Source organism: Leptidea sinapis, chromosome 18 (assembly GCF_905404315.1).
Source record: "Leptidea sinapis chromosome 18, ilLepSina1.1, whole genome shotgun sequence".
Classification (NCBI taxonomy): domain Eukaryota; kingdom Metazoa; phylum Arthropoda; class Insecta; order Lepidoptera; family Pieridae; genus Leptidea; species Leptidea sinapis.
The window spans coordinates 11,170,051-11,183,562 of NC_066282.1; the positions used below are offsets into that span (position 1 = coordinate 11,170,051).

General features: G+C 34.6%; 1 protein-coding gene across 2 annotated transcripts in view; it reads right to left on the minus strand.

Moving 5' to 3' along the window:
- The window catches only part of LOC126969566 (microspherule protein 1), a 47,665-nt gene that overhangs the window by 6,002 nt on the left and 28,151 nt on the right, over positions 1-13,512 (minus strand). The window contains exon 7 of one of the 2 annotated variants that reach the window (XM_050815092.1): positions 9,466-9,713. The exons of the other annotated variant lie outside the window; for it this stretch is intronic. Coding sequence (XP_050671049.1) covers positions 9,681-9,713 — 33 coding nt within the window. The 3' untranslated portion in view covers positions 9,466-9,680. Of the gene's footprint in view, positions 1-9,465; positions 9,714-13,512 lie in introns of those variants that run through there. 2 annotated transcript variants of the gene reach the window in all.

Consider the following 13,512-nt stretch of genomic DNA (forward strand, 5'->3'; position numbering starts at 1 on the left):
GGGTACGGAGCCCTTAAAAAAATTGAGGTGGGCACTCCATACTATACATGTAACCAAATGTCAAAAAAATATATTTAACCCCCTATTTTTATAGCTCAATAAAAGAGTTTCCCTATACACACTTTGCACCCCTATTAAGCTTCTGCCTGCGACTCCGTCCGCGTCTCGGTCTCGTTTAAATATTGTAGCGCCATACGAACCTCCACACCCCCCATTTCATCCCTTTAGGGGATGATTTCCGGGACAAAAACTATCCTATGTCCTTCCCCGGGTCTCAAACTATCTCTATACCAAATTTCATCTAAATCGGTTCATACAAACTTTGCACCCCATTTTAACCCCATTAAGAGTGATTTTTTTTCAAAACGCTGAATGTTATTTTCTTGTATTGTAATAAGGAGTCCATACGCAAAGTTTCAAGTCTCTTACTTATAATTTTACTCCATCCCCATACAAACTTTGCACCCCTTTTTAGCCCCTTTAGGGGTGAATTTTATCAAAATGCTGAAATTCATTCTCTTGTATTGTTTAGATAAGGAGTCCATACGCAAAGTTTCAAGTCTCTTACTTAAAATTTTACTCCATCCCATACAAACTTTCAACCCCCATTTCACCCCCTTTAGGGTGGAATTTTCAAAAATCCCTTCTTAGTGGATAATCAGCTTTCTAGGTTCAACGGTTTGGGCTGGGCGTTGATTTAAGTGAGTGAATCAGTCAGTCAGGACTTTTACGTTTATATATATATAGACAATACCTAAATATTTAGTTTTGTTGTTGAAGACACGAGCTAAACAGCGACTTTCTATACTAAATATTTTATTATCGTTTTGTACTACAGGTTGCGAGCATACATTTATTGTGAAATATTAAGAGTAAATTAAAACCACACTAATATGGTAGGTACACTCATTACAAAGCAGTCTTCGATACATAAAAAAAATAATTTACTTCAAATGAGTTGTTGAAGAATCCTCTGTTTGAACAGCTTTTGTAATTTTTCACAGTTCAATATCAGTGACAGTTCAATATAAATTGTATATTTGAGTATTTTGAGTGTTTCTTGTGCCGTTTCTTCTCACTCAAAGCGCCATTTGTTTCGGAAGCGGTGGTAGTGATTGAACTGACATCAAATGGAAACAATTTTGAAAAAATAAATGTATATTAATGCCTTTTCAATAATTAATACGTGAAACTATGTAGGTACACATAAAGTAGGGTTGTAATTGGCAGGTCGAGTACTATAAGTGTAATTATAACACGACATTCAACACGTCTTGATAAGCAAGTAGCTGTACTTGATAATGTAACAATATCGGCTCGTCCGCGTTACAATAACTACTTCGTACAATTATCATTATTATCATTGGAAGCGATTATTACGTACACCGCACACATAAAACTATACAAGCCGACATATACCTAATATCCGATCTACTTTCTATTATAATCAATCAATGACGTAATCAATAAATAAAAATCTACAAAACAAACAATATATTTGTCCTTACAGCTTGTTTTCACGGTGTTTTAGGTCGATTGACGTGACCAGAAATAATATTCGAACCGAGTTATATTCACGTCTGCCATTCTACCACACACTCACTTTATGGAATCAATTACCGGCTTTAGTTTTCCCGAACCGATAGGATCCACAAGCTTACAGCGTATTCCTAATGTAAAGCCCGGCAGCGCATCTCTTGGCTCACCACTCCCCATCACGTGAGCAGCTCTTGATATATACCTTCGTATATATAAATTATAGAAAAAAAACAACTAGGATGGAATAAATTTTGGGCCCTGAAACATTTACTCAAAAACAAAGATGTTCCTTTCAGCTTAAAATTAAAAACATTTAATAGCTGTATCGCTCCCTCGATAACATATGGCTGCCAAACCAGGGCGCTCAATAATCACCAAGCGAAGAGACTAAAAGTGACGCAAAGAAATATGGAAAGAAACTTATTAAGTATTAGACTAAAAGACAAAATAATAAAAAAATGAAATACGGAAAAAAAAAGTAAAAGACATAAGAATCGCAAAAACTGCAAAATGGAATCGAGCAGGCCACATATCAAGGGCCAGTAACGATACATGGAGCAGTATAGCGACTAACTGTTACCCATTAGACGCCAAAAGAAGAAGAGGTAGACCTGGTACTTACTAGATGGAGAGACGATCTAGTAAATTACGAAGGAGTGATGTGGTCTCGCACAGAAAACAATAAGGACGGTTGGAAGAAGAAGGCGGAGGCCTTTGCCCAGCAGTGGGATGATATATAAAATATTGTATGCACGCAAGAAGTTATACTTCTTTGGCCTAACGAAGCAAAAAATCATTTAAATAATAATAAAGAAAGAACAATTTTGTAAAAATCTTGCTTATTGTGGCTTGTCTTAAATCTTAGTAAAGAACATAATAAATTATACTTGAACACTTTTTTCAAACTATAATTGATTCAGGTTCGAAGAATATACTTCGATTTTATTTGTCTACACCATGTATAATATAACTAAAACTGGATTAAGTTCATCATAGACGAAGACCTTATGGAAAAGTGTAAAAAACGCGTATAAATCTGTATTGAGATTTTATTGAGCATAACACTGCCACTGGCGAGTTATAAAAGCGACTTCGAGCCTTGAAATGCTACCGAGTTGTAAATTTATACTTGAAATATTTGATATCAAGTCGGAATCGCTGATCCGCAAAGAAAATGTTTTGGCGTTCATGAATCTCTATATAGTGAACTTTATCCATATCTCTAAGACTGCCATGCCTAGGTAAACTACTATATATAAGTACTATAAAAAAATATGTTCCTAATTTATATTTTTTACATACATATAGCAAAGATATTTAAAATAGTATGAACTGTGTTTCAGCTATCAGTGACTTCTCGATAGCTACACCTACACACCAACACTAAATAAAATAAATTAAAAATGACTAAATACAAAATACTACTGAAATTATAATAAAAGCATTACTACTACGAATGTCTGCGTGTATGTGTGTGCGCGCGCGCGTGTGTGTGTGTGTATCGGTGTAAGTGTTAGTATATAACAATATTATGATTTGTTTGATATTCAGTAAGCTGTTTATTGTATCAAATTCTCTGTCTCATGGAAATTCAGCCCCTGTAGCCAATTTTTAGTTGGTTTTTTTTACGTAGTGTTAAAGTCTGAGGGTATAATTATATGTTCAGTCGTGTATTCTTTGCATTATTCAATTGATTACTGTAAACATAGAACTGTGGTTTAGTTCACACTTCAAATTTGAAGGTGATTTAATCCTCTCAAAGCCTTTCTATTTTCTTGAAACTGACCTTGGGATCAGATGCTGTCGGCAAAACTTTGATCTTCTATCCTGACCAAATAAAATTAAATCACAAATTTTTACAATGATGAAAAATCAATGAAAGAATCTAGGTTTAGTAAAAATAAGTATTTTTCTGGCAGTTCTCTTATAGCGACAGAGAACAACAGAAACTACTGAACTATTAACAACAAAAGTCAAAACGCAACAATGAACTTCAACGACAAAGCGGTGACAGCATGAAAATATCACCACATGTACGGGGAGCGGGAGGCTCTCCACATTCCAGCGAGGGCCGGAGATAATGTGGCCGTGTAGTAGTTACCAGAGGCATGCATATCATATAGGCATTTAGGCAGTGCCTACCTCGTTAAGAACCTAAATAAATATAGCACTTGTGTTAAAGTTAATTTAGTTTAATTTGCTTTCGTTATTTTATTACTAAGCTTCTTTTCAACACCCAGTCATATAAATTTTCCTTACACTAGATACTAAATACCTATGGTATGCAATCTTTGCTTATTCCAAAGCAGCTGCAATTCAACTACGACTAGTTAGATCCACCAATGCACGCCACTGGTAGTTACATACAACCTCTGTGTACACTACCTACAGGTCATAAAATTGTAATGACCGGAACCGCATAAAGTAATAGGACAGTAACTTCATACTAGAACGCCCGAATCGATGCACGCACACATACACACGATTTACACGGGCGCTTAGCAATCTTGGGGAGACAAAACTATTGAGTGTCACGGCGTATGCTGTCGTGACTGGTCGCTGTCCGACTTAAATTAGCTGCTTCGCTTCGTAAATATTTTTGTATGTACCAACCCTAGCGCTCCTTCCAGTCGTAGATATACATTTCAATGGAACCACTGAGTTGCGATACTGTGCTATTACTGGTATTGTGCCACGGGTCTTGTTTCGACAAGCTATTTCGATTACAATCGTTCTGAAGCCATCGGGGTAACGGGCCGGGCTCATGTATTTGGAGCTAGATCAATTAGCATCCATTTATCATACGGACACGAAACCCATGGGTCAAGTTACGAATGCAAATACAATGCTACTACGGAAGTAACATTAGTGTACAACAAATACATAATACGTTTATTACTTTGTAAGTCTGAAGCGATTTGTTTTGCATTATAATCAGGAAACGAATAAACTAAATTGGCTTGTCTTTTTTTTAGAAAAGGAAGACACACTTAAGTGATCACCGCCACTCACATTCTCTTGCAACACCAGAGGAATTACAGGAGTGTTGGCGGCCTTAATGGAAGGTGTACGCGCTTTTTTGAAGGTATCCTTCAAAAAAAGCGCTACCCAACGATACCCATGTCGTATCGACCTAGTAAGACCGCAGTAACAGTAACAGTTGTATCTCTATAAGCACGAGGATAACTTTGATGGTAAGTTTATTTAAACATCGGACACTGGTTAGATTCACAAACTGTGGCTAAAACGTGCAATACGCACCTAACGGCCCTTACGTTTAGAATGTTAATTCGTTGTCCCGTCGGACTTAATGCGTTCCTCCCACGGGCTGCGTGACCATCTGAAGTCCATATCGTGATGAGAGGATACCTTTTTCTATTACAATGAGGGACGAGACAAGCAGGACGTTCGACGATGGTGATTGATACGCCCTGCCCAATATTACAATGCAGTGCCGCTAGTGCATTCTTGAAAAACCCAAAAGTTCTGGTGGCAATACAATTGCGCTCGTCACCTTGTGACATAGGATGTTTCGTCTCATTTGCCCAGTAATTTTACTATAGCTACGGCACAATAATGCTTAAACATTACTGCTTCACGGCAGAAAAAGGCGCCGTTATGGTACCCATAATCTAGTCTAGGCATCCTCTGTGTAAAGTAAAAAATCCTGTAAAAATGAGCTGAAACCATTCCAGAGCTCTGTATACCCACATCGCGCCGCACCATTGTAAGAAGAGAGTCAAGAGTGAAATCATTTCAATACAATATGGTTAAATCGCTGTACTTACCTATTTTGGAACAATTGCTATAAAATTAGACAAAGTCCACTTAAAACGTAAAGCCTCATTCTACTCTTCAGTGTCCTACACTTCTCTCATTCCGCGTGTACCAATTGGCTGACGAGGGACACTTACGGCCTCGTTTCAAAGCCGAACGTTGTACAACAATGCTGTAACTATTGTCAAACATAATCCCGGGAGTAACAAGATAATGTGTTATCTTATCACTAGTTATATTATTACAGCACACAACACCACACCAGATAACTCTCGTGAGTTATTATTATGCTTCGCTCTTTCATAATTTGTTGTTTTATTACGACCTGGCTAGACCCGGCCGTACTTCAATAAGGCTCAATTTTATAGTATAGGGAAAAAATTATACAAAAAAGGGTAAGCTAATTTATTGTTACCCTGATTTATTTTAATTGACAAGTCGTAAACAGTCAGCCAACTTACTTAGTGTTTTGAATATTTAGCTAGCTTGCTAACGCACACATTAACAATTCAAATTTGGTTCTATTATACACAGTATATTGTCGATTATTATTAAAAAAAAATACAAACGAAAGTACATGTTGTATTGAAATAACTGGAAATCTATGAATGATTTACGTGATATGTGGTCTTGTTAACGCATTTTTAGATGGGTAACAGCTATCGGTGACAGCAGACAGTGTATTTATTACACGGGAATTTTAAAACGTTGATCAACAGCTGTTGTGATGACGCAAGGAATTTTTGATCCCCTTTTGTTCGGATTATACTCTGATCGGATTTCCTAATGGTGGACTTATGTGCAAGTTAAGCTCTCACTCAAAGCTATGTTTATAAATAGGGATTTCGACTTAACTCTCTAGATAAGTCTGAGCAAAATGTAAGTACGCTCTATTGATCTTTGGTAAGAGTAATCACAGATGGCAATGAGCTCCTCGCTACGAGAGACGTGCACGATTACAGAGGTGACGGGGTCGAGCCAAAGGTCACACAATCTGACGTGGGGTCTCGGGGAATATCACGTCATTAACATTTTTGTAAGAAACTAACACTGGCATAAATAAAAAAAAAACGAGTGGGTGTCCCAATTATTACACTAAAATAAAACCACTTATGCATTGTGTTTTATTAATAAATCTATTGCAATTTTGATTGAGTTGATAAATTTATTTATTTATATTAATAAATACGCATTTGGACACATCTCATGTGAAATTAGGGATGGAAAGAAAATCTTAAGAACCGTCTCAATATGCCGTCGTTTCGACTAGAATATAATTTCTAAATTCAATTGTTTTTCATGGCATTACGATACATAGTAAACTACTGTGGGGCCCACATATCAATAACTTAGCAAATAGATTGAGTTCTGCAACTTTTTCCGTTAAAAGATCAGACAGTTGACTGACGTTAAATACAGCAAGTTTGATCTATTTAGCGTACTTCCATAGTATTATGTGATATGGGTTGTTATTGTAGGGAAATGCTGCGGATATTTATAGTATTTTTGCATCAAAAGAAGGCTATTAGAGCAATTTATAATCTGCCACCAAGAGACTCGTTTCGGGAAAAAACCACGTTGATAAACATCCTAACCCTTCCCTGACAATACATAATATATATGAATATAATAAGAAAAACATTAATGAACTCAAGAAAAATTGTTATCAAATCAATAGAATTCAAAAAGAAAAAATAAACTGTAACCGTTTAACATGTTAGCTAGAGTTAATGACTCCTTCATAGGTTTTGGTGTTCAATATACAATAAAATACCAGACATAGGAGTCATTGAGTAGGACAAATTTAAGAAATATATTAAAGCTTCTCTGACAAAGAAGGTTACTACTTATACAGAATCCTACAGTAGATTATATAGAAGATCGCAGCTTTCGCTGGAAGACTTAGTTCTGCTGCATATGCAGTTAGGAAAATAAGACATCTTATTGATTTCTAAACGGCGAAATTAGATTATTTCATAATTAGTATCAAGTCAAATTGTAAGTAGAGGTATTTAGTGAGCATTGCTTAAAGTATTGTAGATGAACATTATTTTTTGTTATTTGGTTGAGTTCTCGTAACGGGCTTCGTCGTGCTCGCTTGAATGTCGCTGCTTGTGGCGGCGACGTGGGACGGGTTGTTCCCTTTCCTAACATATTGTCGAGGGAGGCAATGGCTGGCCATGTCCGTGAACGGGCTTGTGGTTTCAGGATGATCCTGTTACCAGAAACTTTGCTTCAAATTCTTAAAATTTAAGATCTTATATTTTTTTTAAAATCGCTCATAAAATGCTCGCAAAATACCTTTACTTATTTACGGTGGGTGTGGATGACGCAGCTACTGTACTCAATAACTTTTGTTTTGTATTAATTAACATTTCTTTTTTTGACTTACTCGTATAGGATAGTGACTATTTGACGTTTGAGTATTTTTGTTGCATCACTTAACATTTATTATAATTGAAGTTATTTGTAAAACAATGAATTTGTAAATGTTGATTTAAAAGAGTGGCAATGAGTTTCTTGTAACTTCATCCTCAGTAGCTTAACGTAAAGTAATTTTTTGACATTCATAAGTATAATTTCCGTGACGTACAGAAATAAAGTGATTTTCATTTCATTTTGATTGATAATAATGCGTGGTTCTTGTCTGGTTCTGCACAAGCAACCTTAAATTGTATAAATGTAAAATATGTTTAAATTGTATTATAATATACTTATTAAGTGGGCTTAGTTGTTATATTATGATATAAAAGTTGGGCTGAGAGTTTCATTTCATGTGTTATTTATTGTAATATGTTATGTTATGTCACTCCCAGTGGTAAATATATTTCCATTCTAGTTATTACTAAAGAAACCTGAGTCACTGAGGCTTAAAGCCGCTACTATCCACAGCACACGAGGCGACAAACACGTCACATAACGGTATACCAGTACCACATTGGGAGCACCACCTCATTAGAACTACTTTCCTAACGAATCGCTACAGCTCACTGTTACATTTGTATAACTGACCTCTTGGGGAGCAACTGGCTTAAGGCGCTATAGTCCTAAAAAGTAACATTTTTGAAAATATACTTAAAATACTTCTACAAATACTACGGTTCCATTTTTTGACATGTTTATCTTCATTTCTTTATCTAAATTATTGCAGTTTTAGAAACACGATTACGAAAAAAAATCTCGATAGATTTATTTTAGTTTAGTTTTTAATGAGCTTATGAAAACTTAAAAAGTTTTTGTTTAATACCATACATAAGTCATCACGTCCTGTAACTTGGAATAAGTAACAAAATAAATTAAAAATGACATGTTTATTGCATCTAATACAGTATTTATTATTAACTGAATAATACATCTGAATATCTTAGCGATCAATAGCCTGGGACTAGAGAATGATTATTTTATAGCAAAAACTTTTGTAATAATTGTATATTTCATTAAAAAGAACCCAAAAAAAAGAATAATGGTAGAGTTTCTTGCGCCGTTTGTTCTCTCTCAGAGCGTCATTTGTTTCCGAAGCGGTGGTAGTGTTTGGGAACTGACATCAAAAATAATTCTAAAGGAGTCAATTTTGACAAAGTAAATCGATTATATGCTTTTTATTTGTCTTAAAGGAGGCAATTTTTTTTTTGTTCGACGATTAGGCCCATCTCGAAATGTGGTGTATAGTAATGAATTATATATTGATTTATTCCTTATAATATCTAGATTACAACGGTATATTTAGTTCGAAATGATCTAACCGGAATACTGAGAAATACGACAAAAATGTGAACGACAAAATAATCTAAATATCAAATATGTAGATATGTTAATAATAAGATAATAATCTTGTGAAAACAGAAACGGCCTTAATTAAGTAGGGGTAGTACTATCTGATATCAAAATAAACAGAGCCTGTAGGAAGAGTAACGATATAGCCGATAAAAGATGGCTTACAATGATGCACAGAACAAAAATGTTCATCACTCAAGTATATTAATACATCCCAATACTACAGTTTAGAAGTCAGGGTACCAACCATAACCGCTAAACCAGAAAGCTTGCCAAAAATACTTAACAACCATCGTTATAATTTCAAAGTCGTGTCTTAATAAAACAAGTATTTCATATAAATACTATTGAAGTAAGGTTTTGTGCACTGTTTATCATAGGAAGAAAAAACACGTTGTTTATATAGTATAAATATTTATTAGTCATCATCATTTTCAAAAACATCTTTTATAATTAGAATCTCATCCAGAAACGATGCAGGTGGCTCAATCTCCGCTGATGCCCTGAGTACCAACAGTACGTCGACCCACCAACTGGTGTCTATATAGTTTGTGCGAATGACGTCAGAATAATATTAAGGTATACCCGCGTCATACAACAATCTCTTTTTCAACTATGATCGCCTGGTAACAAAACATTGTATAAAATTAATTTCATCGATTGTCTTATGAATTTCCAATCAGGTCACGTGTCCTGACGCGAGTTTAACATTGTTTTATATGCGTTCACTTTTTTATACCCATCCTAAGAAAAGTGCTCAACGCTGTTATAGAAGTTTTCACTTCAAATATACTTACTACGGATTACTTTTAATTCGGTAGTGGAGAAAGAAAAAGCGACATGTTTCAGAGTGTACAATTTATTAATGACATTCTCATTATAATTTTCACATAGCAATATTTAAATTTTGAATTTTTTGAATAAGTTAGGTTAAATATTTTAAAAATTTGGGTAAACTAGTCCGTTATTCAGTGGTAACACTTACGAAAAAGAAGCATAATGTTTTTTTTTGACAAATAAGTAACGTAAAGTATATTCAATATTTTAATCAAATAGATTGGGAATGTGCTACTAATAGATGAAACATGATCCCATTAGACTTCTTCGTATGTGCGGTAGCAATTTTGCAAGTGGGAACGACAAACCACGGCATAATTATATAAAAACTGACAACGGCAACTAGATGTAAAGAGAACGCGCCATTGACTAATTGACAAGTAAACGAACCCAGCTTCTGGTTTGTCCTGTATTCTGAGCCCAGATATCTCAGACACTAATTAATAATTAATAATGAAATCGTACTTCACAATTTACACGACTATCTGGAGTACCTATAATATGCTGTAGAGTCTTGAGAGTGTGTCGCCGCCCGCACGCCCTTCGCAGGTAAATAAATGAAATGAGTGGTTGGGCGAGAAAAATAAAAACGACCGCAGGCAGAGGTATCCAAACTGATATAATGTACGTATTTCATGAAAATCAATATTTATAAGTTCTCACTACATTATTGCAATATACGCCTTAAGATATCGTACAGGATTTTTTTAACAGCCGGTATACATACCGTGATATGTGATTATGACCAGGGACATGTATTGGTTATCTAGCAAGGTAGGTACTGTAGATCTAACTAGTTGTAATTGCGCTTTAGTCCGACAGTACGACATAAGTTGTATGAAGCGCTGCTTGCTTCATATAATATGCAATCTGTAGACTGCCTACTGTAGGCAGTAAATTAACTTTAACACTAGCGCTATATGTATATAGGTATGAACCTATTCTTATGAAAGAAGGTAGGCACTGGCTTATTGCCTATATGATATGCACGCCCCTGATTATGACAATAGTAATCACAGTGATAGCACGAGCGAGCAGAGCATAGCGCGTAGCAAGAGTCGCCAAACCGTCATATTTTTCATACAAACGCTTGTACGTGATTATGGCGGTTTAACTCATCTTTCTTAAAAAAAAACTAATAAGTATCTTATGCATTGTAGACCGTATCTAGGTTTCTATCGAAGCGGAAAAAACAAATTCCAAGACACACAGTATAAATCCCTATAAATATCCGCTTGTTACGTATAAATTTTACTTGAACTTTGGCCGTCGACATTCATTCTAAATTGTAAAAGTAAAGAAATTAAAAGAGATTCTCTATGATAAACATTTATTTCACAAAAGAGGATGACGAGACTGGACCCACACAATTTAAAAATAAAGGAAGCATCAAGTTCAAGTTTATATTAATTATAAACTTAAGTTTATACGATGTTTATACAAAAATTATTAAGGCGCTAAGAAATAAATAAATATAATTTATTAAAAATAAGTCATGTTGCACTAACGGAACGTTTTGCGAAATTGATTTTTGACATCTAATTTTTTTTTGACATGACAGTAATTTTTTATATGGATGTTCTGACACTATCAAACTATCTACACCTACTCAAATCAGTAATTCAGTAGTAATTCACAATAATATTGTTATCGATTTTTGATACTAAAATCAGTGGGTAAGTATCTTTAAAATATTCGATACCTTCTTGAAGAAAGAATGAATTGTGAATCCTCAATTATTAGCTGCTGGCCAACCCTCCACAATAAGCGTTACATGAAAAGGGGTGCACTTAGGGGTAGGTATGTTTATTGGTTTCATGGTAAAAAGTATTTATTTACTTAAGATACTAAATTAATCTATGACACTTGCTAAATAACTATAATTATTGGTTCTACTTACGTACGCGGATCTCTACTATTAATTGGTTAAAATGGTTGTAACCAGTCCTGTAATGGTTATGACAAATGGTTAATGGTAACTAGGACCGGACCGATCAACAAGGCATAGACATAAGATACAAATTATTGATTTAACAATAGACACCTATTTTGTTAATAGTTTTAAGTTATAGGTATTTTACTTTTAGGTAAGTAAGTATATCTTTTCTCTCCCACTTTTTTAGACTTACTTACGATTTGCTTTTTTCTTAGTTCTTAACCGACTTCCAAAAGGAGGAGGTTATCAATTCGATCGGTGTTTTTTTTTATGTATGTACACCGATTACTCTGAGATTTATGATCCGATTTACGTAATTCTTTTTTGTTTTATGCGAAATAGATGCCATTTGGTGCCATAAATTTTTTACATAGTTTGGCCTGCTAGGTTTCATTTTATGAACATTTATCTGAAAATTTCGTCTACATGGATGACATAATTGTTTTCTGTGTACGGCTTTTTTTGGAGTTTTCATTCAAGTTGATTATATATTATTATTAACTGACACTAAAACGTAAAAAAAAACTACGTTTAAAAAAACCGACTTCAAAAACTGAAAAGTATCAAATAACAAAAAAAATTATTAAATACTTACACCTCTTATGCAAACCTTTATCTTTAATATTAATAAAATACTATTATTTCTATGTGTTACATATTGATATCTTTGAAATCGGTGCCAAGCCAAATGTAATAAAGGTACCTACACTCGCCACGCGTGACTTTGAGCGGAATAGCTTCGTCTAGAAAAAAACACCCAAGCAGACAGACACGCAAGGCCAGACAACCTAAATAAATACAGCAAGTAAGCTGTTTATAATATTAAATTTTATTTTGTTTAGGGCTTGGCACTGACTTAAAACCTATCAATAGGTAGCACATATAAATAATAGTATTTTATTAATATTAAAGGTAAAGGTTTGCATAAGAGGTGTATTAAATTAAATTTTAGTTATTTGATACTTTTCAGTTTTTGAAGTCGGTTTTTGTAAACGTAGTTTATTTTTTTGTTACGTTCCACAATTCTTAATAAGTTTCCATAATGTACGCCACTTCTTTCAGTGGGTCCCAAAATACATGCGTTCTCGCCATCCTCCTTTGTAAGGATTACTCAAAAATACGTATTTCCTGGAAGCAGTTTTATGTAATTTCTGCACACTATTTTTCTTTCAATGTTATCGCTTTGTCTTGCTTGTCGTCAACATACGTGGAATGAAAGAACTTGCTTTCGACCATGTTCTCGTTGACAGTTATACAGTACGGGGAAGGATTCTCTTAATTCACATAACTTTATGGATCACCCCCACTTGAACTCAAATTATTATATTTATTAGCATTGGTAGACTTCTTACTTCTTAGTACAGGATGTCGGCTAGATGGTCACCAGCGGCACCATTTTCTGCCATCAAACCATTGTGTTCAAGCATTATCGGTGTTATTACAAAAAATAATTTAAACATGGCTTAGACGCGTGCGTCTTAAACAGAGTCTAACTATTTAAAGAAAGACGAAGTTAATCTTTTTCTATTACAAAACAGTGTTTAGTTTGTGTTTAACTAAAACGTCCCTAAGCAAACCATTCACTCAGTTGGCGTTCGTATACAGCTATTTTTTTTTATAAATTCTAACGAAGCCATCATAAACTGAAG